Source organism: Gymnodraco acuticeps, unplaced genomic scaffold (assembly GCF_902827175.1).
Source record: "Gymnodraco acuticeps unplaced genomic scaffold, fGymAcu1.1, whole genome shotgun sequence".
Classification (NCBI taxonomy): Eukaryota; Metazoa; Chordata; class Actinopteri; order Perciformes; family Bathydraconidae; genus Gymnodraco; species Gymnodraco acuticeps.
The window spans coordinates 8,152,376-8,178,025 of NW_022990238.1; the positions used below are offsets into that span (position 1 = coordinate 8,152,376).

A 25,650-nucleotide genomic window follows, 5' to 3' on the forward strand; every position below is an offset into this window, starting at 1 on the left:
CATTGAGCAAGGACATTTGCCTCACTTCCCTTTATAATACAAACACAGTAGGTTACAAAACAGAAAAATCAAACCACCATGAGTGTGGTGGAAAGCACATGTGGAGCGTTTCTCCTCTGCTGCACAAACCTTCACATGCATGCACACAGCAGCCTCTCATTGCACCGAGGCTGTGTGGCTCAGCAGCAGCAGCAGACAAACAGAGGGGGGCGAAGGACGGCGCGAGTTAGCACGGAGAGAGACAGGCGCTCTCATCAGTGACGGGCTCACCGGCTGTGTGGACAGAGCTGTGGCGCAGGAGGAGGAGGAGAGGTGCAACGGGAGGACAAGCCGCCGGAAAAACCGGAGCAAAATAATTGAGGAGCAAACCGCGAGAGACCTGGAGGGAGGAATGAGAGATCAGTGAGGGGAGAGAAGTCATTCGGAGCGGAGAGAGGGAGGATTACGCTGACAAGGACACAGAGGGAGGAAAGTGCACAAAGAACCCTTCCCCGACAACGGAGGAAAAAACGAAGGAGTGCGTTCGGAAAGTGAAAAAGAAGAAGAAGAGGAGGTGGATGAGAAAAAAAGGAGACTGACAGGAGTTGAGCTCACGGGGCTTGACTGACACAAGAGCGAAGCGGAGGAGGAGGAGGAGCGTGAGGGCAAGTTGATGAATTTGATATGGGGAGAGTATTTTTAGAAGGAGGAGCAGAGACATGAGAGGAATATTGAGATTAGAGATGCTGTGTTTGAGTGGAGGTGAACAAACTAGGGTGGAAGAAGAAGAAGACAAATTGAAAAAGGGGGAGAGATGTTGAGATCAGAGTGTGACAGAACTGATTATCGGTGCTCGGGTTTCCCGCAGGAAACAGCTGTGAGTGTATGTCCGTCTCCATGTGAAAGAGTGTTGTAGCATGTTTCTTACTGTGACTGGCGCTGGGAAGCAGGTCCACTACAAGATGAAGCTCCCTGTGGCTCCCTGTAGGACATAATAACACTGGTTAAAGCCAAGTGGGAGGAGAGGGGACACACCGGTGACATCAAGAAGAACTCAAGGCTCGAAAAGTGAGACTGCAAAGTGGGAGAGAAAACAAATGAGCATTGAAGACTTTTGTGAATGTAATTAAAGCTTGTATTTAATAGAGACAAGGAACTGGTTGCTGCCTCTGGCTCGCTATTGGGAAGTCAGTAAAGTAAAAAAGGAACACATGTAACTCAGAAGAAGAGAAACCACAGCGCTGGAACAAGGCAAGCTCTCCTTACAGACAGCACCACACTGACAATTCCCTCCGCTGTCCTCTCATTATTTTAATTACCTTTTTCATTAGCTTTGTTTGTGTCCTCTCTGCTTAGCCCTTGGTATTTTGTATTCTATCCTCCTCTCCCCATTTCTCTTCCCCTCCCTCTTCCTCCTGCCTTCGCTCTCTCTGTCTCTTCCTCTCTTGTTCACTGTCACACTAACTGCAGCGGATGTTGGAGTCACTCATGTAGAAGCCACCTTGCTTGAAGCACATTTGCCCAACAGATTTTTGTTGGATGATTAGAGCACTCTTAGATTGAGTGACCGGGAGAGATGACCAACAAGTAGCCTGGCTGCTGCTGAGCTCCACTAGAAGAGGAAGGACGACTTCAAAACCCACTGATTTCCTTGGGGGTACTCGTGGGTATTACGTTTACATATATTGTAATCTTTCAGTTAAGACTGCATGGACCATTAGAATTCAAAAAGCCAAACAAAAATCCTGGTGTGGATTACAGTAGTGGATTTGTCCTGGAGCTACATGTGGGCCCCAGCGCTCGAGGCCTGGCTGGGAAATGAAGCCTTTCCCTCGGCTGTAGGAGCGCTGTGTGCAGCTATGGCCCTGGAGGGGCACTGTCTCCGGAGGGGATCCCCAGCGATCATCAGGAAGGGTCGTCAGCAGCGTCCTGCCAAGCCAACTCTGGCTGGAATCACTTCCACCCTGCTATCAAGGACACGCCTGCACGGCCTCAGGCATGTTTGCCTCCCTGGTGGCTCTGTGGGCCGCAGGGCCTTCTGGCTGCTGGCCCTCTGCACCTCACTGGGGCTGCTTTTATCCTGGTCCTCTAACCGCGTACTGCACTGGCTCTCCTTCCCCACACACACTAGGATCCACACAGAGTGGGCCAAAGAGCTGGCCTTCCCCACGGTCACTATCTGCAACAACAACCCTATCCGCCTCTACAAGCTCACCAAGAGCGATCTGTATTTCGCTGGCCACTGGCTGGGCCTGCTACTAGCTAACCGCACAGTGAGGCCCCTGGTTCTGGACTTACTTCAAGAGGAAAGTCAGCCCTGGTTCCGGAAGCTTTCAGACTTCAAACTCTTTCTGCCCCCAAGAAACTTTGAAGGGACCAACCTGGAGTTTATGGACAGACTGAGCCACCAACTGGATGAAATGCTCCTCTCATGCAAATACAAGGGAGAGATATGCGGCGCACACAACTTCACTTCTGTAAGTCCACTTTTCTGTTTTCTTAAAGCTTTTTGCCAGCTTCGTCTCTTATCTCCTTCTATGTTGTCTTAACTGTCAATTAGCCCAGTTTAACATCAACTGCTGTGTAAAAGTTGCAAATGCATTACATCATGCTGAAACAACACATTGCTTCATTTCATTATCATGTGGGTAGGTGTTCTCTTGTTTTGGACACTGCATTAATGGCTAAGTTATAAGGCTGTAAAAGCACAATATACACACTGTTTTAACTTCCTGTTATAGCTGACTACTGGGGCTTTCTTGGTCATCACATAAAAAGATTAGCAAATGTTTTACTGCATGGTGCAATTATGAAATCACCACCAGAGCTTTTGGTAAGTTTACGGTTGTTCAACAAAAAATGCATTGAGCTTTCGCAACGTAGAAGAAAACATGAACAACTGTTAGCATTGGTTTTATAAAAAAGGATGAAATGGGTCATGTTTGAGCTTGTGCATTGAATAGCTACTAGTGCAAAACCACAATATCAAAAAGTTTGTTTTGCAGTGCTGTGCAGCCCCCCAGGACTTCTCTGATATGTCTCATATCTTTCTTCCTTTCTGTGTGGGTGCTGGTGGGTTCAGGGATTGTTGTGCCTGCTGTTTCTTGAACACTCCCATGGCTTGACTGAACCAGGCAGATGTGTTCTCTGCAGTATTTCAGAAGCTCAAACTGTGTTTGAAACGTTTCCTTCGGTGTTCCTTCTTTCTATCTTTGTAATGTATTATCAAAGTCAGTGACTGACAGGAAAGTGACATGGCAGATCGATACCTGTGTGCAAGCTGTGCATGTTTTGCCAAATGGATGATCTAGTGTGTTGTACGGTTGGGAACAGCGTTTCCGCCACGGGGCCGTCTTGCCGTCATTAGACGCCCTTATTCAGCTCGCACTCAGGGCAAACACTGCCTTAACGTTTTGGAACTGAGTGTGATTTGCCTTTTTGCAGATGGAAAGGACCGAAATAATGTTTTATTTGTTTATAGAATAACCTAATCTAACTAATTTTGTTCTTGTGCATTTTTCGATTGTGGGGGAGCCTTTTTCATTTATTTTACATGACACATTTGTTATTGCATCCTGTCACTGCATCCAAAAATAAATGAGTTTGGGTGGAGCATGACGATGCTTGGCTACAATCACTGCTGGCATGATCAATGGAAAGCCTATGACCCTTGTAAATGAGCAAATTCACAGAGAGATATGAGGAAAAGTCCGTTTTCATCACTCGCATTATTGTTTTCATAATTTATAATGAAAAAGATAGGTCAACATTTGTGGCATTATCAACATTCCAATTAAGGGAAACACATCTAACTTCTCGAATGCCAAGCATTCACACATGTCATGCAGTGGACCACCAACGTTGAAAACGCAATTGCTATATGAAGGCAGTATGATAGCAATCAGCACTTAACCAAGCATGAAAATGTTCCCTTCCTTTCTCTAAATGCAGTTTATAAAATCACACACTCATGCATTGTATTAGTCTTGTACGGGCTCATGGTCAGCAGTAACGTGATTTGATCAAATGTAATGTTTTTTACTTGTTCCTGCTCTGGTGGGTGGAGCTGCTCTTTTTGTACACTTTGTCCTCTATCAGATACAGACATAATGCATCAGCCCACTGCCATACAAATGAAGTGCTTAATCAAAAGCTTGCCCTCAAGCCAGTACCCATTAACAATGTTTCGAAGCGGCCACATCCATTTTACTGCACAAATAAATGTTGCTTCTTTGTTGAATTTAAATGCCAGTGTAGCATTAGAGATGTTGTGTAAGTATGTTTATATTCCTACTCTGTTTGTTGATGTGCTGGCAATGCTCACAGGTCAGTATTTATGTCAAGGTAATGCTTTCACGGGATGCGTATTCACTAGAATGAGCAACTGCCATTATACAGACTGTGATATGAGATAAATTCAGCCTATGAGCCGTTTGTTTCAATTTGAGTGCAGAAGAAGTCCACCCAAGCTGAATTGGCATTTAATGTGTCTGAACATTGTGTAAGTATGGATCAGGCTGCTGCTGATGGAGTGGAAAATGTGCTTTGAGAAGAGATGGTGTGCAAATGTGAAAAAAGCAATCTTTAGATTCAAGATTCAATATGTACAATAACTCTATGAGTAAATCCAAAGGGGGTGAGACCATGAAGGAATGAGTTACAAACACATCGACAGTGTCTTACTTATTTTGACCCCAATATCACTGATACCAGTAATGATCTATATAAGAATGAACACGTTTTAAAGTGTGTTTCTGTAGTGATATTTGGGTAGTTAAATGGACAGTGTTAGGTCAGCTTTACTTGGCAGATCCGCACCACATTGACGCAACAGTTCTGCCTGCTTCCTCATCTTGCTCTACCTCATAGAGGAGGGCCTAATACTGTTAACGGGCCCTCGGTGGTTTTGCTAATCTCATTAACCTGCTGCTGCAAGTCAGCAAAGACTCCCCGAGGCCTATTCATTATCACTGCATTTAGAGCACTACCACTCTTAGACCAGAAAAGATGCTACAACAAGATTAAACAGGGGATAGGGAGCACACGCACACATACTTGGGAGTAAATCAACACAGGAATCCTTGTGTAACCTGCATGCACGATTGTTTGGAGGATCGGTGAGATTTGATGGAGGCTGGTTATTACAGGATTAAGAGTACTGAGGAAGCTTTGAACTGCCAAGCAGCAGGAGGTGTGGAGGGAGTAGAAAGGTACAGCTAGAGGTTAAGAATGAAAGATAAAGCATCTGGTTGGGAATACAAATGTGTCCCATATATCTGGCACCACCTCTTGCAGCAGGGGTACACCAAGTGCTGAATCTAGGTTAATGTGGACTTGTAGAAGGCTGGCTAATCAATAAATCTATTAGCGTCATGCTGTAATTTATGGTGGTCTATTTTTTACTCCAATACTGATGTTCTCAGCCACCCCACACACAGCAAGTCCCAATCTAACAGCCGGGGATAACAGCGTTGGAGTGAGGCGCACAGGGTCAGGAAAACCATTCACAATCAAATGTAAGTGATACTTTATCAAACCACAGCTAGCTCAGCCTCCCCCGTGGGACAGATACACATCTCGCTCTCTCTGAGCTCTATCGAGGTAAAGATAACTGTGCCTGAAATGACTAATTAAACAATGCTCAGATTTGGAGATCAGCACCTAATCACACTCCTCTGCAGGGTGTGTGAAAAGGGTGAACCTCTTTGCCTGGCCAAGGTAATTTATCAACTCTATCCCGAGAGAAATCTCACCACCGCATAACCAGAGCAATGATCCACTGCACTCCTAAAGTGTTTGGCCTGAGCAGGTTTGCTCAAATGTGTCTTTAGATTGGGAATTCTATAGGCACAATACTGGATGTCAGATATAGGGTTATTAATGGTTGGCTTTTTATTGAAGCTGCTTCAAACAGTTTTGTAATATTAACAAACGATCAAATGTAATATTAAGTCCTTGTAAACCCAGTAGCACTACTGTTCCCCTCTACAAAGGATTTGACTGTCTTTTAGCTCATTGTTTTGTTATATGATCCACAGCTTTATGGTTTTGATTTACTCGATGAAGCTATACCCATCCCCTGCTGCAGACAGTATGGAAAAGGGGGAGATCAATTGGAAAACAATTATTTTTGAATCCAGAAATCTGACTTCACATGAACACTTATGTTGCTCTGTGTCTTCTGAACCTGTACATTCCTAACTTACATGTTATATGGCATGAAAAGGCAATAACATGTCCCAGCTTGTTTCAGCTGCATGCAAGTTTCAAAAGTTCAGTTCATAAAAGACTAACTATATTTTTCTGTATAGGTAGGTTTTTATTAAAGATGCAAAGTAAACTTATGTAGCCCAAGGGGAAGGGGAGTGGATTAATAAAGCAAACCTTTGCTCTGCCGTTAAGTTTCAAATCACATATTGTTGTATGTTTACCTCTAATCATTAAAGTAATTGTTTTAGTTCATCTTGATTTCCTTTATAATTGTTTTTCTCTTGAATTACTAACCCTTTTATTCCTTGTGTTCTATCAATACTCTGCTCAGTTTTGCCCATGAGCATTTTTGAACAGCCTTCTACATCAGCACTCCCTTGTGTCAAATGTCATTAGGCGCATTCACACCGCAGTACTTTTCCCATAAAGGTTCATGATAACTTAGTTCATGAGAACTCTTTAGTTCTCATGAACTAAGTACAGATCGCGTTCACACCGGAATAAGTTCCTGGGGGAGGATTAGGCAAATGAAGCCGCTGACGTCACTTCTTCTTCTGCTTTGGATTTACTGGCAGGCCGCAAACAACTTCACGGCGTATACTGCCACCCGAAGTCCCCGGCCGGAAGTCCCCGGAGTTGGGGACTGGCTTGAAGTCTTCCGAGTAAATCGCCAGAACACCAACACCTCCTCATCTCCACCGCTCCCTTGTTTTCTTTTGTGTTGCCATAAGTTAGTCTCTCTGCATTGGTGCGCTGGGCTAATGCTAATAATGCTAATGCGAGGATAATAAAATGGCTGCTTCACAAAACCTTTTGGGAGTTTTACGGGCCGTGGTTTGCTTTCCTCCCAGCCAATCAGAAATAGGAACCTTTTTCTCCCACGAAAGTCCCTGCTCTCTAGCAGGGACGGAAAAGGGGGTAAAAAAGGTTCTCATTAACTAATTTTAGTTCCGGCTCTTTTTGGTGTGAACGCGACATTTCGGAATTATATCGGAACTAAAGTGGGAAAAGTACTGCGGTGTGAACGTGCATATTATTATTACCATTTTGGCCTTTTGACATAAAGCCCTGTTTCATGAGAGGGTAGCTCCGCCGTTCAACTCTACAGTACAAGGTTTCATCGATTCAACGTTGCCAGTGTCTGCTCTATAGGATGTGTTTATGGAATATATCTCAGTGCTGGGAAGAGAAGGCGCTTGTCATGGATTTTTCTCTGCATTCTTCAGTAAACACACAAACACATCTCGTTGATTTATTTGCAGCTTCACCTTCTACATTCATTCCGCAGTTCTAATTATTTGCAGTTATTTTCGTCAGTGCTTTGGGAAAACAGAAAAAAATCTGCACCACCTGTTGACTCCCCCTCCCCCATTTTACTTTTCGCATAATAAATATAAAGCCAATGAGGAGACTGACAGGCTTATTGTCAGAGAGCCCCACGAGGCCGTCCACAAAGCCTGTTTAATTACCACTGAGCCTGAAGGGCTACTGATTGAGTTCTAAGTTCATTCAGGTAATAATGCAGGTCTCTTCTTCTCTCGTTTGTCACTGAACTTTCAGTAAGATTCTGTAAAGCAAGACCATAAACTATTGATCTGGCAAATAAACAAGAGTGGGAGTCAGGTGGTAGCTGCAGCTCCAACCACAGCGATCTCAACACAGGTAGCTCCGTGCTGACACTGCACTGCAATCTCCCTCTTGAGAACAAATGTCTCGAGTGGTTTCATGGCTTTCTTCTTCAAGCTTATATTAATAACCATAACAGAACAGTGTTAATATGAATGGCCACTATGCTGATCATTGATAGTGCCGCAACCACTGAAGGCCAGCATCCAATTGCTGTTAGACTGCAGGCCACAGTCCACTGCAGTCATCCTCATCTCCCGGTGTAATGCAAGACTTGAATGCAGATGAAAAGATTATACATGGATAGTATTTATAAGGTCATTGATGCATAAACAACAGGACTTTCGAAAGGTTAGAGTTTGAAATAGAAAGCTAATGGTTGCTGATCTCTTCTATGAATAAAATTAGCTGAAGCTGTATCCGATATCCAGCGCCCCATCTGAGGGAAATGCATAAGTTATATATAAGAGCTTCACATGCTCTTTATGTGTGTCGAGAAGCCGTATCAATAAGCACAACTGGAATTGGAGTCATAATCAGTCTTTCAAATTCATACTAAACCCAACCATATCTGCCAAGTATGTTCTGTGAGACTAAAGGGATATCGGATGACACAGAGTGACTGATTGCACTATTTGAAAAGCATGCGCTTCAATTTGCTTGACCTAAAGTTTCACCATTCACTTTTTACCCCCTGCGGCTCATGTCCTCCCACCACTCACACAAACACATTCTGAACTGACTAGATGTATACTACTACGCCTACGATACAAATCTATATTCATTTTCTGGATCTTTGGCCAACATACACCCACCTACGTGTGTGTGTGTGTGTGTGTGTGTGTGTGTGTGTGTGTGTGTGTGTGTGTGTGTGTGTGTGTGTGTGTGTGTGTGTGTGTTGTGTGTGTGTGTTGTGTGTGTGTGTGTGTGTGTGTGTGTGTGTGTGTGTGTGTGTGTGTGTGTGTGTGTGTGTGTGTGTGTGTGTGTGTGTTGTGTGTGTGTGTGTGTGTGTGTGTGTGTGTGTGTGTGTGTTACATAAATTGTATTGAAAACAATATAAGAAAAAAACTTAATCACACAACATTAAAACATTCTGACCCTGGATTGCTAAAACTCTTTTGAAAAAGTCACCAAACTAATGCTAATGATAATGTGAGCTTCTTTCAACTTTTCACCACCTACACTGCTAGCATCTAATTATTATTTCATACTCAGAGTTGTTGGAGTATAAAAAAACGTGCATTGACAAGATAAGACCATATCAATCAAAGGTTGGTTGAAAAATGGTCTGTGGTCAATGTGAAGCATATTTCTTTGATTTTCAGTCGTGCAAGTGCTAAGTCAAATATATAAAAGCTTTTTGAGAAAAATAATGAATGTACACCTTTGAAATTGAGGTTAATGCTCTTCAGTAGTGAGAACCAATAACAACAACTTATAATAAACCAGCAATTACTCTAATCGAAATGAAAGCAATTATCTTTCTTTATAAGACACTTGTGTCAAAATGATGATATCGATGTATCAGTACTGATCCTGGTGTGAAGGCAGCTGCTAACACTTCAGCAAAATGTGCAATGATTAGGCCACTTTGTGAATACAAGATCAGACTTGAACACGTGAAATGTGTTGAAATAAGCTTGAAGGCAATACATCTTGTTAAACAGCAACAGACACAGACACACACACACACACACACACACACACACACACACACACACACACACACACACACACACACACATACACACACACACACACACACACACACACACACACATAAGAATGTGCAATTAGAGTGTGAAGAAAATAGTATCGCTTTTAATTGCACTTAATCTGCAGTCTTGAACAAAGCTTTGTAGCAAAACTTTAAAGAAGCACATTAACGAGAGTTGTTTTGGCATTGACTAAAGTTTTATAAATATGTTATAACACCTTGGTAACACAAAGAACATCCTTCCATTTTACACACCTACACAGGTTCTAGACTTTTGTTTTTGCACTGCATACGACCCTGTCTGCGGTTATTAGAGCTCACCGGGGATATGACCATTTTAGCCTGCATGCTTTCGACCTTTGCAGGGCTGATCCTCCTCTGTGGCCGGTGTTATGTGCTGTGGTGCTGCGTAGGTGGAAGTCTTAAGGGATAAGCCCAGCTCTGAGGATGCTGAGGACAAACTGCACCGCGGCATCAGGAGACACAAGTTCCCAGGCCCAGAGCTGAAATTGAAGATTCAGCCATTTTAGAGTTGTTAACTATGCTGTTTGAATAAAATGTTGTTCCCTAATATGCATTACTTACATGCATTACTATAGCATCTGATTTACTCAAAGACATGTGGATCATATTATGTCAGACATAACAGCTTTATGTGCAGCAAAATGAAACAGCCATCTCATCTTAGTATTCTTGCTTTTATTGGATGCTTTCATGCAATGCAGCTACTATTTCACAGAGCAAATGTGCCTGCTGACAGAATTGTTATGGTGTCTGTTGCTATCAGTCGCAAACAGATAGTTTCTTTATGCACCACTAGTTTTCTTTTTTAACTTCATATCAGGATGAAGTCTCAAGGTGAGAGAAAGGAGATTGCAGCCACGTCCTAGTCTTCCCTTTGAATTACTGCTGCTTGTGTGCCTTTTTGGCAAACTCTCCCCATCTCTCTAGGCAGGTTGATCAGGGATGAGCAGATTTGTTGGTTGTTGGACATCTCTCAGGTGTGTGTGCATCTGAAGATTCATCTAACTTCCTCCAGCCTTCAGCTGTGGCTCCAGATCAGCCTTTCCCCAAGCAAACCTGTTAAAGTCAGAGTTGAGAGTGAGGGACCACAGCAGAGTCAAATGTACATTAAACAGACTTAAAACAGCAAGTTAATGTTTGTTGTCACTCGAATCTCACAAGACTGTGTGTGCTTTGAAAGAGGAATCAAAAGAAGAAAAGTGACTCCCAACAGTCCGCTTTAAGGTTATGCAACTTTGATGAAACTCTCTTCCACAGATACTGCTTCGTGGCACATACGACCACGCCAATACTCTCAGGCAACAAGTCCACATTTCCCACATAGACGTAGTTTGTATTTAATAGATTTTCCGCATGTCAGTGGCTCAGTATTGGACACACCCCTCATCTCACCCTTTGGATCTGTCAGCTGTAGCAGCTTGAGGAATGAGGTATAACACAGGATGTGGTGTGAAGTGGAGATAGCTACAAGTGCACATTTAATCATCTTTCACACCATTAGATTAGAGTCCTACTCCGCTTTATCATTATGGGATTTCAGTAAACCTCGAATATTTCATCCCTTGCTGCAAGACTGAAGAGCCTGTCTTGTTGCAAGGAAGGCTGGGAGGAGAGGAGGTGGGGATAAGTGTAAGTCAAAATGAAAAAAGGGTAAACAAGTAGCAAAAGAACCGAGTAGCTTTCCAGATTGAACCTGAGCAATATGAAAGAGAGAAACCACTCTGAGATCTTGAGGTTTCGTCAATAATTTAATAGACTGAATGTCTCGTTGTTGTTTGTGCCCATCCTTCAGACGTGAATACCCCCATGAATAATGGAGACGCAAGGAACAATTCGCAGTAATTCATCCTGTCTACTTGACAGCACACCCTTTAATTTAACTTTGCCATCTCACATGCTGTATATAAATATAGAGACATGAATAATTCCCATTGTTTATGTCTACTGTGGGACGCAGATTTAATAATCAGGAGATTTTCTCAAACTGCCAAACAGACTTAATAACTGAGAAACTGCCTTGTGCTGATTTCACTTTTTTTTTACCAGTTGAGCCCCGAGCCTGTTTTTCAGGCCTCAGGCTAGAAAATGACATTCCCAGAACAAATGACTATAACTTCACTTCTAAAAGGGGTAAATTAATAATCTTTTTTCTCCAAGCAATGAGTTGGATGAAGAAAAGTCAGAATCAATATAGAATTTTTTTATTTTAAAGTAAATTCAGATTGAACATAGTAAAAAAATGTAAATTATAGTGTCCGCAAAACAAGTGACATTTCACCTTTTTTAGAGAGATTTAGAGAAAAAAACCACTTCTGGGGTAATTTGAGTAGATTTTCCATATCTCTGGACCCCCTCAGTCGATTTTGATAATTGACACCTCTTTTTAATCGTTAGAGCCAATAGAATCGAGGGGAAGTTCCTAAAATCCATCTAAACATTACCCATTGGTGAACAGTGTTGGGAGTTACAGTAATATATTACTTTTTGCTGTAAAGAAGTAATGTAACGCATCACTAATGAAATGTAGGTAATATATTACCCCTTACAATGCTCAGTAACGCAGTTACAACACATTTTAACCCGAAATGAAATGCTGTTTTGTTTTTTAACAATGTACTAACATAGCGAGACATTCCGACACCAGAGACAAATTGTGCGGGTAGATTAGTAAACCTGGTGTGTTTACCCTTCAGGCTTCGCGTCGGGATCTTCGGGGCAGTTGAATGTTATGCACCCTCTATTAAAAAAAGAGAACGGAACGAAAAATACAAACAACAAATTGTGTCAGGTGCGCGTGACCTGCTCCGCTGCGCGTGCATCATTTCCAAAGTGCTTCCACAGCAGTGACACACATCTGTGGATAATCATTTATACGAAAATGGTTAAAGCAACCATCACTAAACGCCAGCAACACTGCATCTACTGCAGACCGTAGTAACAGGTCAGATTGGGACATCACGTTACCCTCCGCTGTGGACACTAGCGTACACACAGCAGCTTTTGGCGATTTGTCCACCGCTTCCAGCGCGTCTCCGCCCATTGACTTTGAATGGGGATGGCGTCACTTTCCCTCGCTTGTCGCCGAACTGCATTGTGGGGGGGGCGAGGCGAAGATTTCCAGGATTTTCAGGATTTCAAAGTTGAGCAATGTTCAACTTTTGAAGCTGAGCTGGAAGCGTCAGCCAATCAAATCCCGTTTATGCAAATCTGATAGTTAAAGCGCTAGCCAATCAAACCGCGTGCAAGCTGGGAGAGCCAGACTGCAGTTCATTCTATATTCCTAACAAAAATGGAGGAGAAGTTAGTTATTGCGGTAGCAAATCACCCGGTTCTTTATGACCAGTCCCTATTTACTTACCGGGATACAAACCGGAGGAACCAGGCATGGAGGGAAGTGGCAGAGGCAGTGGGTGAAACTGGTAGGTTTTCGCTTGTTTGGGGATTTTATATCCAGTTTACTTCGTTGCTAGTTTACTTCGTTGCTAGCAAGCATAGACAGTATCATTAGCCAGCATGGAATGTAGCATAAAATAGCACCATAGACATTAATCTCATAAATGTTCAAAATGTTAAAAAAAATAGTGGAGAAGAACCGGGGTTTTTTTGCTGTGTATGTCGGGGGCGGGAGATTCATGTGATTGGTTGTTGGTCGCGAAATCCCCAAGCTTTCAGACACGCCCAGCTCCAACATTTTCAAGATTTTTGAAAAGCTGCTGTGTGGACGTACCGTAACGGTAATGGTTAAATGGTTAATATTGTCTGATAGCTGAGTTTCTTCCCGTTAAGTGGATATGACACATTCATAGTTTATTAAATGTTAAGAAGCCCTCAGACGCTGTTTCTTGCAAGATGTTGCGTTTTGCTCATGGGGCTTAACTGGTAATCTGAAGTGCAAATATACATACATCAATGTATTTGTTTTGTCCAAATAATGTTTGTTCTGTGTCTCTGAAGTATATTGTTGACACAGTAAACTGTTTTAGTCAGTCTTTGGATATGATGCAAAATATGGATGTGCAGAAAAGCAGAGATACAACTTTGCCTTAAAGGGGACCTATCATGCAAAATGCACTTTTGTATGTCTTTTATACATGAATATGTGTCCCTGGTGTGTCAGGGAACTCACCAAGTGTCAGAAAACACAACCCTCTCTCTTTTCCTCCATACCCAAATCTCTAAAAACGGGGCTGCAACGGATCTGATACAGACTGATACAGATTTGAAATGGTTCTGACGTCAGAAACGGGGAGCTCCGCCTATATGGGCAACTCTCCACCTATCAGGGGAATGAGAGGTTGCGTGGCATGGTAACAGCATGGTAACAGCATGGTAACATGACGCTCGTGCCACGCCCCCCTCCTTTGCAGCTGCAGCTCATTTGCCACAGAATCAGCCCTTGTGAAGACAGGGCTGGAATACAGCAAATAGAGCGAAATGAGGCATGGCTAAAATGCATGATCTGTTTGGTATTTTGAAAAGAAAACTTCACAGACATGTTTTATATAGGTATGGCCCTACAATATATGTTTCAAATATAGCATGATATGTCCACTTTAATTTAAGATAGAGACAAATCCTTGTTGAACATGGAAAACACATAATGTAAAGTATCTTTTGTCTCAAGGTTTTTTAGGCATGAAGACATTTATTATTTCAAAATCAAAGGTCACCCAACTTGTTGAATGACTTTATTATTATTATTATTCAAAGGGTAACCACAGCAAAAGGATAGCCAGGTTGTAAAAACCGGAACTGTGTTTGCTTTCTTGCATTTCTTACATTTGTCTGAATACATAGGATTGTGGTGCCTTTGCTTGCTTAATGCTGAAGTTGCAGCAGTCTCTGAAAGTGAATTACTGCTCCCTAAGCACAGGAGTTAAAAAAAATCTCTCTTTATTCTTTCCTCACAACTTTTTGTGTTCCCGACCACAGACTCAAAGACTTTCTGAAAAAGCCCACACAAGCATTGATGTACTGTCAATGTGCTCCCACACTGACCTCCTCAGTAATTGAGACAAGGAAAAAATATGCTGTTTTTGATTCAAATGAGTAAATGGGAGACATGAAAAACATTTCAAAGATGGATGGAGATGTGAAGAGGGTTAATGACGGAGCCCAATTGCACATTGGCACTCAGAAGCCCATCAGCACTGTAGTCTATGTGCTCCTGGTACCATGTGCACAGGTGGCTCAGACTCATTAGTCAAACCCCTATCCTATGGTCTGTCTTACGGGCAAAGCAAAATATGTTTCCTATTAACACGCTGAATCCTGCTGTATTGCTGTGGATCAGGACATGTGTGGGAGGCCGCTCAAAATAAAAGTTGTATATAAAAAAACAGAGACAAACTCAACTATTAAAACACTTTTTTTTCAGAATCTCTTGAAGTTTTCCTCGTTGAAAGGAACAAACATCCTGTCATTATCAAAGGTAAAGTTAACAAAGGCTAAACAAATTAAATCTGTATTCTACAGCCCACGTACCTGTATCCACGCATGGTTCTAACAACGTTTTTTCCAGACAGTAAAATAGGAAGGTACAGTGTTGGAGACAAACAAACAAGGAGGTATAAGCCGTGATGTGCGCAGAAATAAGGCAGGGGAAGCTTGCCAGAATGTCAGAGATTGGTGTCAAACTTGGCAAGATGAAAGTCTTTGTGCAGTTCTCACTGTCTGTCTCACTCTTTTGCAGACACATCCAAATGATACACAGGCCCACCATTAGTTTTAAATACATTCCTGCAGGCAAAACATAATATATGCAGGAGCCATGTAGTGCACAAATACCTGAACATAATGTTGAACCCGGAGACACATTCGCTCATGTAATAGATTCAGAAGCAGAGGCAGAGCCTTGCTTACATTCATGACATGCTTCAGCATTGTCATGCTGTTATCAGTCTCTCCTCAGCTCTATCCTGAATGCAGTGCTCATATCATTACTGTCACCAACAGATGGCATTCTGCTGTCTTGTAAAAGCATTACATCTTCATCAGCAGCAGAAGCAAAGCACACCATGGCTTCTGAGTGAAACGTTTTACCACATTATTAATATATCCACCTCAGCACAAAAAAACCTAGAATTTGAATTGAACTCAGCATAAAAACCTCAATTTGAAATTTAAATATATTCCTCCCCTTTCTTTTACCCACTGACGGGTAGCAGTGTAGAAATCCATCTTGGCTTCTACAGAGTGTGTAAACATACATAGAGACTTGATTCAGCCCGGCACCTCAACAGGAACCCATCGGTAAACCAAGCATACTGGGTGCATCGTGAGTAAAATCCTTTATGTGTCATTTTTATATGGATTCCATGCCTCAATTATCATAATAACCAACTTTCTTTTGCCAAATGAGTTCCACAGCTAATCTTTGAATGTCTGCCTGCTGTTTGCAACCGAGCAGATAGTGTACAGTTTTTATCAAACAGCCCTGATACCTAAGATACCTACAGTAGCTGATGGCTGATTCTGAGTATCATCTAATACCAGTAATAATAATTGTAAAAGTATCCACTGTATTTAAGGGACTTTTATGTGAAAGGCAACATTAGGCTTAACGTTGTAAAACAAACAGTTACAAATAAATATAAAGATTTAGAATGATTTAATTGAATAGAATTGCCCAGTGTCACTGATACCTGATCCAGCTATTTGAGTCAGTATCAGCCCGTTATCCGGTATCAGTGTCACTATATCCAGGGCCGCCCCTCCCTACAGGCCAATCACGCAAGCTGCATGGGGCCCCGCCTTGCGCAGGGGGCCCCGCCCAGAGGGCCTCAGCTGCTGTGCGCAGTTCTCCGCTCAGTTCTCCGCGCACCCCCCGCGAGAGTGAGAGGTGAGACAAGGGGAGCACGTTTGTAACCCGACACCGTTGCAATGAATCGACATCTGACCAATCACGACTTTGATATGGCCACTAGTGCAGGTGAAGAGATGTCGGTGAAAAGACAGTTTCAGTCCGGCGCAAGCAAGAGGGGAAAAAACAAAACATGAAGAAACTAGAGCATCACTCGAAGGTGGGTTATTGTATGAGTCAAATGTACAACTTGCGAATGTTGTATAAGTCAAATTGCCAATTGCCATATTAAAACATCAGCTGCAATTCACAACATGAAGAAGGCAGTCTCTGCATAGCATATAGGCTAATGGAGATGCAGTTATTTCCAGCATTCTTTATTTACCATTCATTCAAGTATGTTATGCCTTTTATCTGCTAATGTACAGGAGGAATAGTGATAATCTGTCTGTCTAGTTGGCTTACATAACAGTTAAAGTTTACAGCTTAAAAAACATGAAGCATTTGTTTCCCTTTTATTCATTTTTATGTCAATTTGCACATTTCATGGTGACGCTCAGCTTCTCCCCTTAACTCCTAACAGTCATCATCATGTCAACCACAACACAGAGAAATACTGATAGAAATGTGTGTGTAGTTGTTGATACATTGCTGACAGAGGGAACTAGAATACAGATTTAAGAAATATCAGTTTTTGAGTATGTCATAAGCATGTTTTGTCTTGACTATATTACAACTATATTATAATAAAATAATATAGTATTTATATTATTGAATTGATTATGATTATTATTATTATTATTAGTGGAAGTATTTGCATTAATTATATTTTAATCTTTGTGAGGCTAGTATTTGGCAGGAAATGCAGACGTATTCACCTGTAAACACATACTGAACGACATATGCACATTTACCATTTACCTCACTGTATACAAAAGTAACTGTGTTAATAATAATAATAAACAGGAATTATATTTGCAAAGTAGCCTACTTTGTTTCCAAATATTTTGTTTTCACTCCTGTTGGTTGGGGGGGGGAGCTCATCTCACAATGTCGCTTGGGGCCCCAAGTTGGCCAGGGGCGGCCCTGACTATATCCCTAGTATTTTGAGCTTTGATTCAAAACTGCTGCCTGCTGCGACCACAAATGCAGCTATGAAAGTAAGAATTAACCAAAACCATTGTTTGCTAGAGAGCTAAAACGCACTATAAAGCTCTATAAAGTTGAGGGCATTTGGGGGATAATTGTCAGTAGGTTAATCTACAAGCAACCCCATTTACATTGTCATATTGGTGCTTTTATATTGGTAAAAGTAACCCATAATAGAAAAGAGAATATAGTCCCTGTCAGTTGCTCACACACACTGCAACTTGTTTTCTTTACAGGTAAAACATAAAACTGTGTCCTGTGTGTAAATATTTATTGAACACATATTTGTGTATTCGGTCTTTACTTTCAAGTTGGTAATTATCACAAAATATCACAAATCCTAAATTGCCATTTCAAAATCATCACTTAACTAAAAAGGTTCTCTGGAGGTCAGTCTAAAACTTGTCGGACTGATTAATAATCATTTACATGCCTTGGTTTTTGTAGCACGAGCAGAGGCGCGCTGAGGTGCTGGACTCCAGTGAACACTATTACAGGCACTATAGAGCACGCACAAAAGCAATCCCCACACGCAAACACACAGTACACCCGCGACTGTTACAATGAAGGCTTGATAATCAGCTCACAGCATATAGGCAGGGGTAAAGTGCTATTTTTTATGAGTGGGGAGCGGGGGGGGGTCCGGGGGGGTTGCTCCCCCGGGAAGATTTGTTTTAAATATTGAAGTTAAAAGCATCAATCTGGTGCACTTTGAGAGCAACATTAATTGTTGTGGAACCAACAGCAACAGCTCCGTATGTCCGTTAGTGCAGCTAGCTAACCAGATGCTAACAACACGTCCCTGCTGCTGGCACCGGTCCCTCTCTCTCTCCCTCTCTCTCACACACACTAAATGCGCTATGTCCGCACACACACACATACACACACACACACACACACACACACACACACACACACACACACACACACACACACACACACACACACACACACACACACACAAACAGAGCCGAGTTTGAATGACACAAGCACACTTTTATTTCCATGCAACTCTCTGATTGGTCTGGTGTCTTGCCTCTGTTGCATTCACTGAACACGGGAAATTACATTCCTGCCGTCCTCTCGAGTGGCCAAAATATTATTTTATCAACAATGTGGAATTTATTGGCTACATATTACACAGATTATGCACAGCGGGAGTAGCAATAACCGTCAAATAATAATTCAGACAGGGGAGCCCCGCACCCCCTGCCCGCCGCTAGGTGGTGCTGCAGCGCCCTCAGCACCCCCCTTCCCGCGCCCATGAGCACGAGGAAGATCTGAACCGCATCCCCTCTTTCACTCAGCATTTCAATCCCTTTTCCTCGTCAGCTCTCCACTTCCCCCGATGCGCGGTTATCTGCAGATAGAGCGGCGTCCTGACAGCAGTGTTAAGCAGAGGCCTGGCGGTTCTGAAGGACAGGTGCTTCAGGCCTCATAGGGGACAGGACTGGACAGAGGGCAGGGAGAGGACATGCTGGAGCCATCCTCACTGAGGACCATGACAGCGTCTCTTTGTAATTATTGAGGACCAGAAGAAAGGATTCACCTTTTCAAAGTTCAGTATGCAAAATGAAGATCTGCCATTTTACCGTGTAGCCAACATGAAACTTGAATGTTTTGTTCACTTCAATTTGTCGTCATCTGTGATGTTGACAATGGACACAGCACAGCCCAAGCTGTTGTTTTTGGGTTGTATGACTGCTCTAACCGTGCACAGCCATTTCCTCCTCAGCTCTTTGCCTTAAGATATTCTGCTGCATGTCACCCTCCTGCCAGTTGCCAAGAAGTGATGGGTTATCGGATCGTGTTGTGGATCCATGTTGGACTTGAGTCAGCTTGGGAGCAGGTTAATGGCTTACAATGGTAACAAATGAGACATGTTTTTAAATATATGCATATAGGGATGGTGCGATGTATCACAGAACACTCCTTCCTTCAAATGTTTCCTCATCCGTCTTTGAAATATATTTCCCTGGTCAAAGGATTAAAAGTCTTGTCTTATAAAAGCAAAACCAATAAAACACCAAATGATCACACATTGGCTCATATTCACAGCTTCTTTAGCAGACCACAGCTGAACGCTCAGGTTGTGATTGCGGTGTCTCTGCGTACACGTGTACAGCGAGAGCTGATACTGTCAGACTATGTAACAAAAGATGATTTAACAAAAGACCATTCATCCAATATATAATGGTGCCAGAGTCAAAACTACAGGCCGTATTCACAAAGTAAAGATGGTCTTGCAGCTGTGTGCAATTTACCCTTTGCTCTTCTGATTGCAATTATCTATGTGGCGAAGTACAAATTAGCTTGAGGCCAATGCGTTGATTATGAAGGGCGAGAGTCAGCTTGAGCAGAGGTCTAACCAGAGTGCCGCTTCTATCCAAACGTGCTAAAGAAAGAGAGAAACTGGACAGGAAATGGGTACATGTAAGGCCAGGATTTGGGAAATGACGGAGGAATAATTCGCTTGATAGTTCCGTTTTTATTTTCAACTTGTGTATTTTCAAAAATGACATTCCTGTCACTGCATCCCAAATAAATTAGTTTCAACTGACCTGTATAGCCTTAATACTTTCAGTTACCACAAACTCTCTGAAGACCCCGTTAATGTTTCTCTCTGCTTTTATTTCAAAGCACATTCGCAAAAACATTTCTTACCAAATGAATGCATATTATCTCATTTGAATGTGTGCAAATGCAATCTGTTCATGTCTTATTTGCACAGGTTTAATGTGCCATCCCTTTTTGTGAGTTTGTCTCTCTGTCTTTTGTCAGAAAGCAGAGAACATTTGAGCTTTTTGTCTTTTTATATGCCTGAACAGGCAATTTTATTAAAAATGTGACTTGCGATATTCATATTTTGGAATCACCTTATTTTTCCATTTGAAATGAGACAATGTTTCTACAAGATACGGTTGCTGGGATTAAGTTTTGCAGCAAGCTTTTATAGTGAAGTACTTAATTTAAAATGTGAGATTAGAAATTATTCCGGAAAGGTGAAAAGAAAATGCTAATTATGGTGCCAATTTCTCAGTTGGCATTTGATAACCTTTTGTGCCTGGCAACACAAACGCATTTATCCTTTTTTCTTTTGTGTATTCATCCGCTGCTGTCAAATTAAAACTATTCAATTTGTGTTTTTTTTTATTGTACACAGGCTGAGTTCATATAATTAGCAGGGAAGAAATGACACTTACTTGCAGTTACAATTAAAGCGGATGACAGGGCGCTGTGCTAAATATTAGTGGCGTTCCCTCCCGTCCCTAATGACTTGATCAAAACAGGCGGTCTAATTGAGTGTGTCATTTCTCTCTAAAAGTGCTTTCTGGAAAATAAGAAACCACAGCCGGGCAGATAGCAGCATTTATCTTACCCTTATCTCACAAACCTTCTCACTCCTTATCAACCCCCACGGCCCCTCAGATCCACCGCAGCCGGACTCCTATCCATTCCCACATCCACACTCTGCAGCTTTGGGGACAGCCTTCTCAGTGGCAGCTCCTAGGCTCTTGAATTCCCTCCCCCAAGATCTCCGTGACTCTGAGTCCCTCACAGTCTTTCAGTCCCGCCTCAAAACACATCTTTTCAACTCTGTCCACCCATAAGCCCCCCCCCCCCCTCTCAATCAACTTCCTCTTGACTGCCTTTTTAATTTTTACTTACTTGTTTGCCTGTCCTTGTTTGTCTACCCTCCCTCATACTGTAAAGCGTCTTTGAGTTGTGAAAAGCGCTATATAAATAAAATGCATTATTATTATTATTATTATTTATTTTGCTTAATTTCTCACACCTTTGCCCTCTTTGGTTTCCTTTCTCTATTGTGATTTTTATTTCTCTGTCTTTTTATTTATTTCTGTTTCCCCCCGTCTGTCAGCTGGAGTTAGCTTCACAAATGGTCAGTCTGTTCCTGAGCCATGTATGTATGACAGGTGCTATTTTGTCAGTCATGTCCAAATATCACATTATCCCCGCAGCCTTCATATCCTGCCTCTGGAGCTGTGGGGCGAGGCATCTCTCTGACCTCCCCGCAGGCCTGTGGAGCTTTAATGCCGGGGCAGTATTGGTCTGTTAAAGCACAGCTGGCTTCACTCTGGCGTCTCAGGGCCACATCAGAGCGTCAGACAGAAACTCTGTGTCCCCGTTGTGGCTGAGCTCATCCAGCTTGTGTTGTTGTGGGTAGGAGGGAGATACAGAAAGATAGCGTGCGTGGGCGGATGGCTGGATGCATTTGTGTCTTTTCACATTTATGAACAATGGCGCCCATCTTTTTATGAACTAGATTCATATTCAATGTCACTAATGATGTGCAAAGCTAATGTTCAGCACCAATACTGTAAGATGTAAGGGTGCTAAGGTTGTGTTGCTGGCCCACATTCATGAAGAATGTTGAGAATGTCGTAATGTTATCATTATGGTTAAACTTCAATCACATTTGGTAAAAACAGGATGTGGTTTTACTCTGAAACACACAATAAGCACAAACAAAACAAACCTGCAGGTTGTGCTCTGTTGGTTTAGTTTTGTACCGAACGCAAATAGAATATGTTAAGAGACTCATGGAGATACTATTGTTTCTGTTTCTCAATCCTGCTTAAAGAACTTTGGAATCGTCTGGAAAAATAACGAAAATGCAGTGCACATATTTGTTTGTTCAAAGTCATGCAAGACTTTTCTGTTTAAAAGGGCTGCTGGTATAATGTGTTACTGTTCAATGGGCTTCACAGGTTTATTTTTCCATCTTTGTCTTCTAGCATCATCACTTGGCTTCGTCTTGAATTGCATATATAACCTTCTGAATTCTAAAGAGTTTTATGATACGTATCTATTTTCTGTTTCAAACTCAAGGGCATATTATTCTAACGTAAACACCTTTTATTGGACGAAGAGAATGATGAACTGAGTTGCTGTTTTATTTCTTTACTTTTTACCTTTACTGTAGTCCTCCTCAAGTCATTTTTCAGTTATTGACAAGCTGCTGTTGTCTTCAATATTTGGCCCATTGGTTGAGCAGTGCATAAATGCCCAAGGACTGAACCCATTCTAACCCATTTAGGCATGCTTTGTGATGTGGCTAAATGAGTACTGCTTAAATCATTCATAACTCAACGGGCAATAGAAAAGGAAAACGTTTTGTGAAAAAATACAGCACTCCACATATAGTGTGTATTATTTAATGAGTTATTGCAGCACAATTCTCATACATTCTAAGACTAATATTCTTATACTTTTGCAATGAAACAAAAAGCTAATAAGAATTGAAAGAGTGAACACCCAAGTTCATTAATTGAACTGTTTATGTGATTTGGTATTGGTGGTTCTGAGATTGTATGTGTTATTTATTAAAACTTTTAAGTGAATCATATTTATAATAATACTTAATAATATAACATTTCTGAGGAAGGTCAGATGAGGTGCCAGTCATTTATAATTGTGTGCTGTTATGGCTAAAATGCTTTTAGGAATGATGGGTTTAATTACAGGGAATAAGGTCAAATATTTGAGTACCCGCTTTCCTTTATAAATGAATCCCATTTTAATGGACCTTTAGTAAACTAAAATGAAGAAACTCCACAAGGACTGGAGATCCTTTTGATAATAGATTGGTTTAATTTGGAGTAGTTATTGGAAGAAAAATACATTAAACACTGTTTTTTTGACAATTTTTTGTAAAGTAACTTCTTTGTTTGTGTTCAATGTTTTGTATTTTAGTGTGCTCGAGTTTTCTTGGACTTCAGTGTGAGTTTTCATTATCTTTTATTATATTTCACGTTTCCTTCGTCACAGTTTTACTTCTTCCATGAATTGTGTTTTTTGCCACTTTCTACCACCCGCTCTGCTTGGTCACTAAATGCTCTGTATGTTCATGTGGTCATAATAAATCACTGCAAGTAAGAAGGAGGTTTCTTTAATGCAAATGTGCACCAATCAATGTTGTTTATACATTAAATCAGTTTGGGAAATGAGATCATGATTATTTTATGATTCATGCCCAGCCTTAGCGAAAGTGTGTGTACACAAACAGAATAGATAGTTTATGCAGAAGTGGGGAAGTGTACACATTCACCCCCCATTCAGTTACTTCAAGGAGTCGACATGTGTTGCATAACTATAAGATTGTGTGGTGCTGCAACACTGATTTTAGTCTTTTCTCAGAAAGAATTGTGTGTAATCATTTGATGAAAGATATTTCAAGCATTTTCAAAAATTGAAGAAGGAGCTTGAGACAGAAGTAAACGTTGAATTGGCTTAGAATGAGGACCGTATCTGTACCTGCAGCATTAATTCTCCATGGTGCCATGCGTGGGCAGGTAATCATTTCTTAGAGGGTGTTATTTTTTTTATAACCATCAATATAGACGAGCAGGGAAATCCATCTCTATAACTCTCAGCGCAGGGCTGCCTTCTTGTCTCGCCAACCTCATTAACAAGACACATGGAAGCCATAGCGACTCTGTGGCATGTGTTGAGATGTTCATCACTGTAAACAGCCTCCTCCCCGTGCTGATTACTGCTGTTACTAACATCCACTGAGCTTTAACTCATCTGTTCAACGGACCCGTGCTACTTCTCAGCCACGAAAAGGCAGTATAAAACTGAATGGCGCAGATAACTCGTTTTATTTAGCCAGCGATATAGCTGCCATTATGTCCCCCCTTTATGATCCGTTCCCAGTGTGTTGTCCTGGGAGCATACTTCCTTTTCACCTGCCATTCCCCAATCACACTTAATATAAACGTTTAGATTGACTAGAACACAGCACGGACCTTAAATCTAATTTAAAAGTCTTAAAAAAATCTCACTGCTGATCAAATATCTCCTTAACCTCACAACACCACATTCTCCAGGCTTTAAAAATCCTCTCTATTATTTAGGAATCATAATATAATGCGCATTGTATCATAATAGGAAATTCACTGAGCGACACAAATACAAAACTCCTGCGGCCTCTCCAATAAATATGCAGATTTATTATATTTATTTATACTCTCTTTAATGGAGACTCATTTTCTCCTTTGTTTACAGAAAGCAGAATGTGCCTCAAGGTTGAGTCGATTGCCCTCACCTATACAGCCAAAGTCATTATCATGCAGGCGGCGCTGTGTCCGATATAATCCTATTTTAAGGATTCATCAGGGTACCTGTGGTAATTTGCAGTGCGTATCATGTCCAACTCTGCAAACTAACTCAACAGAATGAACGCTGGGCCAAAGCACATTTTCTTACAGCATATTAAACATATCCTACGGGTCAAGAGCTGTCATAGTAACATAATGGCTCCCGGCCTTCTCAATAACGGGCATGACTTCCATCCACTTGCTGCCATTATCGGACTGTCTGGGGGAATTATATTGATTAAACAAACCAAGCTGCATTAATTCAGTGAGAAAACATTCATTAACTTTAGCGGCGCTGTTCACTATGATTTTCTAATTAAATAAAACATGATTTGGTAAACAAATTAATAAAAGGTAAATTACATATAAACAGTAGTAATTGCTTATACAATTCAATGTGTTCTTTTTTAATCCCATAAAGGAGTTTATTGCACATCATAAGCAACTGAGGCAACCATCCGTCATACATTGGACTGATTTCATCTTAGTAATGGCACATAGGTTTCATTAGGTGCAGATCCTTGAGGTGAAATGTATGATTTATTTCTCCGGCTCTAAAGAGTAAAGTGGCGTTTTTAAGTTTTCCACCTCCACATCCCTGCAGCCGAGAGCTTCTTTTCATTTGTCCAAAGCTCATTTAAAAACCTTCAGAGCATTTTTATGACTTTCATGCTGTTATTTTTCTTCGGCTGCTTCAATTCAGGCATGATATTTCTGCTTTGGCTGTCAGTCTTGTTTATTATTTCCGGATTTTCACGGATTATCTGGGAAACCCCGAAGACCTTCACAAAGCAGGCATTTTGAATGGATTGCTCTATGAACCCATTCAAATACCTTTTTCGTCTTTGATCATTTTTTGGTGTGTGATAAAAATGCAGCTCTATCTACAAAGTGTTTGTTTTATAAATAACTTTGTCTGTCACATGGCGCTTTTCTACCCTGACCCCCGCTCCTGACCTGCAGATCTCCGGTGTTTGTCTCAAACACAGCTCGACTTGGCATGCTCTATTCCAGCCGAATGT

At 41.6% G+C, this 25,650-nt stretch overlaps 1 protein-coding gene across 2 annotated transcripts in view; it reads left to right on the forward strand.

Annotated features, from left to right (window-relative positions):
* The window catches only part of asic2 (acid-sensing (proton-gated) ion channel 2), a 427,733-nt gene that overhangs the window by 307,107 nt on the left and 94,976 nt on the right, over positions 1-25,650 (forward strand). The window contains exon 1 of one of the 2 annotated variants that reach the window (XM_034219440.1): positions 138-2,456. The exons of the other annotated variant lie outside the window; for it this stretch is intronic. Coding sequence (XP_034075331.1) covers positions 1,764-2,456 — 693 coding nt within the window. The 5' untranslated portion in view covers positions 138-1,763. Of the gene's footprint in view, positions 1-137; positions 2,457-25,650 lie in introns of those variants that run through there. 2 annotated transcript variants of the gene reach the window in all.